General features: G+C 37.1%; 1 protein-coding gene across 1 annotated transcript; it reads left to right on the top strand.

Annotated features, from left to right (window-relative positions):
• The first annotated feature begins 947 nt into the window (after positions 1–947).
• LOC146310035 (interferon-induced protein 44-like) lies at positions 948–3,706 on the top strand. Its single transcript, XM_084744273.1, has 5 exons — positions 948–1,016; positions 1,183–1,335; positions 1,491–1,662; positions 2,842–2,942; positions 3,090–3,706. Exons 1-5 carry the CDS (start codon positions 963–965, stop codon positions 3,246–3,248), a joined length of 639 nt encoding a protein of 212 aa, XP_084600399.1. The 5' UTR covers positions 948–962; the 3' UTR covers positions 3,249–3,706.
• Positions 3,707–4,229: the final 523 nt, after the last annotated feature.

Genomic DNA, 4,229 nt, shown 5'->3' with positions numbered 1-4,229 from the left:
GGAGGGAGAGACAAAACACAAGAAAATACTGAAGAGTGCAGCCATCTTGAGCTTGATGAGTGTGATAGATGTTCTTATAAAGACATACTATATCAGTATATTCCTGGGGTGGGGCAACATAAGGTTTGTCTCTGCCCTAAAACTTCTTTTGATCAAGTGAAAGTGAAAAATTCATGTTAACATTTTTTTTTTACTCTTGTTGTTTACTTCTTGTTACTGTACCATCCCATCTTTAACAAAATGTCTTGTATATTTTCTGCATTTTTAGAATCAAAAATATTCATGAAGAATGAATAGTTTGCTGCTGCAACATGTTTAAGTCAGTTTTATCTGAGATAAGTTGCCCATAATGAGAAATTTAATGTCTCAAACATTCATTTAGCATTTGGTTTGGTTTTAGATGTCAAACAATGTAGTTCATATTGAAAAATGTTTCTTCTTTACATGTTGTCTTATTATCTTTGTAGCTATGTGGGCATATTTTTTTGGTTCTAAAGAGTGTCCACCCTCTCCTAAAAGTAAGATACTCTAAAGAACATTGTTTAAGCTCATGTAGGTAAAATTAACAGACACATTTTTTAATTGTGTTGAAGTTATTTCTTTAAAGTATGACTCATATATCAACATGTGCTCTTTACTTGGCAGCTTTTCCTGAGGCATGGAGGAACATACCATGGGGGTGAGTGATGTGTGTTTGTGGTGTGTCTGACTGAATTATCTTTAAAATATTTTTAAAACCGAAAGTGTACACACCTCTTTTTTCAGACTGTATGTTTAAAATCATGTTTGTCTGTGATAACGAATCTTTATTGAACAGCCGCAAAGAGACAGACCTGGAGTTTGTGAGGGATTATGTTCCTCATAATAAGGAGCTCCAGCATCTCAGAATTCTGCTTTATGGACCAACTGGTCACGGCAAGTCCAGTTTCATCAACTCTGTTGACTCAGTTTTCAAAAGAAGAATGACTGACCAAGCGACATCAGATGCAGTCACTCGGCGGAGCTTCACCAAAAAAGTAAGAGTCAACTTTGGGTGTGGTTTAACCAAGGACATACAACATTTAACAGCAGTGCTGAACAAGTATTTTTTGATTGACTAGTGAGAAAGACGCAAACTGCATTCTGACCATTGTTCACTAGGTGGCACTATTGTCTTAATAACTACACCTCTCTGTCTCACAGTACAGAACTTTCAAAATCCAAAGAGACAGACCAGAGACGTTTTATCCTTTTGTCTTCAATGACATAATGGGCATTGAGAATGAAGCTGACAGTGGAGTTCATGTGGAGGACATCAAACTGGCCATGATGGGACACATACAGGATGGTTACAAAGTACAGTTACTGAATCTATTGACTAAACTTTGTTGGATATATTTCAGAAATTCAGTCCAGCTTTGTGATTTGTTTCACACAAATAAATTCATTCAAATAAGAAACTATTTATGTACAAATGCCATTGTTTGATTTGATTTCTTATTGTTTTCCAGTTCAATCCTTGCTCTAAAATATCTGAGGATGATAAGGACTACAACAAAAGCCCCGCTCGGCATGACAGAGTTCATGTTCTGGTTTGTGTCATCTCTGCCAGGACATCAGTAATACTACCATCTGAAACTGTGAGAAAGATGAAGGAGGCAAGACTTGCAGCCAGTGAGATGGGTAAGTGTTAATTATTGGCTATCCTGAGTTGAATCAAATAAACTGACAACCATTGGACCTTATAAAGCTGATGGTGAAGTTGGTGCAGTTGGCATTGCTATCTTACACTGGTGCAGTTGTCATTTTTGCCACATGAACTTGTGCCTATCTGTGGGCCCATGGGCGGGAGATCAAAAAATGAAGGTGTGGCCAGGAGCATTTGCTATCTTGTGCCTGGCACATTGTAGTTAAAACCACATGCGCTTTAGACCAACTAAAACCTGGTCAAAGCGCAAAGTCTGTGGCGCAGGAGGTCTGTCTGCACAAGACAGCCTTTAGTGCATTTGGCCAAAGCACACACACACACATCTCTACATTCGCAAAACACCCTTCAGTTATGTTAAGTTCTTTCCACAAACAGGGGTGTGGATTAGTCAAGTGTCCTTGAATGTATTTTGGTGTAAATATTGAAGTTAATCACATGTATGTGTGTGTGTCTCACGTTTAGCTGAGGCACACACACACGTCTCCACAATCACTCCTTTCATTTATGTTAATCAACGTGTGTCTTTTATTCTCACTAATAACAAATAAGGAATTAATATTACTGCAAATTACAAAACTCAATAAATCTCAATAGACCTGTGGACGGGTTGGGATGAGTGTGTGGATCAGCAGATTGAGGTGCAGCTTTACAGCCAGTATTGGTTGGCTGGCCTCTCCTCTTGACTGCACTGTTTCTCACACTCATGCCCACCATAATAATGATATTAATAATGAATTTAAAAAATACAGTGCAATTTCAAGGTGCGTTAGTGTTAAACATAACCAGCTACATGTCAGATGTTCATGTAAAATAAACTGTTTACACATGAAACCTGCTTTGGAGGTGTCCTGCTGTCTCCATATATTCCACGCCCTCACGCTTTCACTTCTGTAACCAGAAGATCTCTCCTTCCTTGAAAAACTTTTCTTTTTCTTTTTTGTTCACCACTATGCTGTCAACACTCGTGCTCCAGGTGTGAAGTGCTTCTTAATGGTGATGAGAGCTGACTTTCTGATTGATTTATTGCATGTTTGGCCTTAAACATACCCATGAAATTAATCAAGGCACCATTCGCCTTGCGCTTTGAACTTGCATTTTAAATCAGCACAAGATAGAGCCCAGAATCTTAATTAACTCATTCTGCTCTGTATCAGGAATTCCCCAGCTGGCTCTTCTCACCAACATTGATGAAGCCTGTCCAGAGGTCAAACAAGATCTAAAAAACGCGTACAAGAGCAAGTCCCTGAAGGAAAAGGTGGGATTCTGTTGAGATTTTTTTTGAATTTGCACAAAGTTCTTATTCAAGTTGGAATATAATCTGACTTTACATTTCAACAGTCTAACAGATATCTCCTATAATCAGCTCTTTGTCATCATTTTTTACATGTAATTTTAAATTTAGGTGGAGGAACTGAGTGTTTCGCTGGGTCTGCCGCCAAAATGCATCCTTGTGAAGAACTACCACTCTGAGACAGACACAGATGATGACACTGATACACTGATACTGAGCGCACTGAGACACATGATTAACTTTGGAGAAGACTTTGTCAACAACCTGTAGTCCTCCACACTGCAGAGGTGAATGTTGTTTTATCACAGCGTGAAAAAAAACATTAATGTACATGGTATAGAGGGCAATTTGGTTTTCGTTTGCAAGCATGTAATGCATAATAGTTTCTACTATAAGTGACACTATAACCCATTATGTTTAACCTTGCTGAATAAAATATAAATAAGCTTAAAACATAGGTGTGTATAAACAGACCTGTATCACTGTCATTATGCATTTTGAGATTTTGCATTATTATATTATTAACTGTGCTTTGTTGATTCAGGTGGTAAATTCTGCTGTTGTAGTCTCTCTGTGATCAAGAATCTGCTGATTAGCATGTCAAAAGACAGAAATGTCTAGGTTATAACTGGTCTAAATGTTGCTGAAAAGTGAAGCTATGTTAAGAAAATATCTGTAGTTCCAACAGCATTTGACAAATGACAAATAAACAAGTAAAATAATTTTAATTATTGTAATAATTGAGTAATTTCTTGCCTGTCCATCAGATTGAGATTCCAGGTGCTTGTCAATTAAAATGAAATGTATGACAAAGCTGCATCAAGCTTCAGGGTAAAGGTTAAAGGAGTCTCATATGAGTCTGGGATGATAAATGAATTATAAAATCAAAAATGTGACCAAACGTGAAAACTGTTTTATTCTCTCTGAATATTTCTAGTTCTTGACATAATTCATATAATTCTTTTATATATATATATATATATGATTATATAATTTACTTTCATATTAGGCTTTGAAACGACTCAGTAAGTTCAATACTGTGTGCAAGTAAGCTCACGTTGTTAGCATGGTGTGACGTCATCACGTGATCTGGTCAACAACTCAGCTGTTGTGATGGTGCATTCAATTACCATCGGAAAAGCTGAATTACAAGGCTACCTAAATGGGGAAAAAACAAAACAACCAACCAAACAAACGAAGAAAACAAAACAAAAGGGACCAATGATACTAGAAAGGACAGAGCTAGAATAG

This window comes from Lutjanus erythropterus, chromosome 19 (assembly GCF_056507025.1).
Source record: "Lutjanus erythropterus isolate fLutEry1 chromosome 19, fLutEry1.hap2, whole genome shotgun sequence".
NCBI lineage: Eukaryota > Metazoa > Chordata > Actinopteri > Lutjaniformes > Lutjanidae > Lutjanus > Lutjanus erythropterus.
The sequence above is the reverse complement of the archived record's forward strand: the minus strand, read 5'-3'. Positions and strand labels throughout refer to the sequence as shown.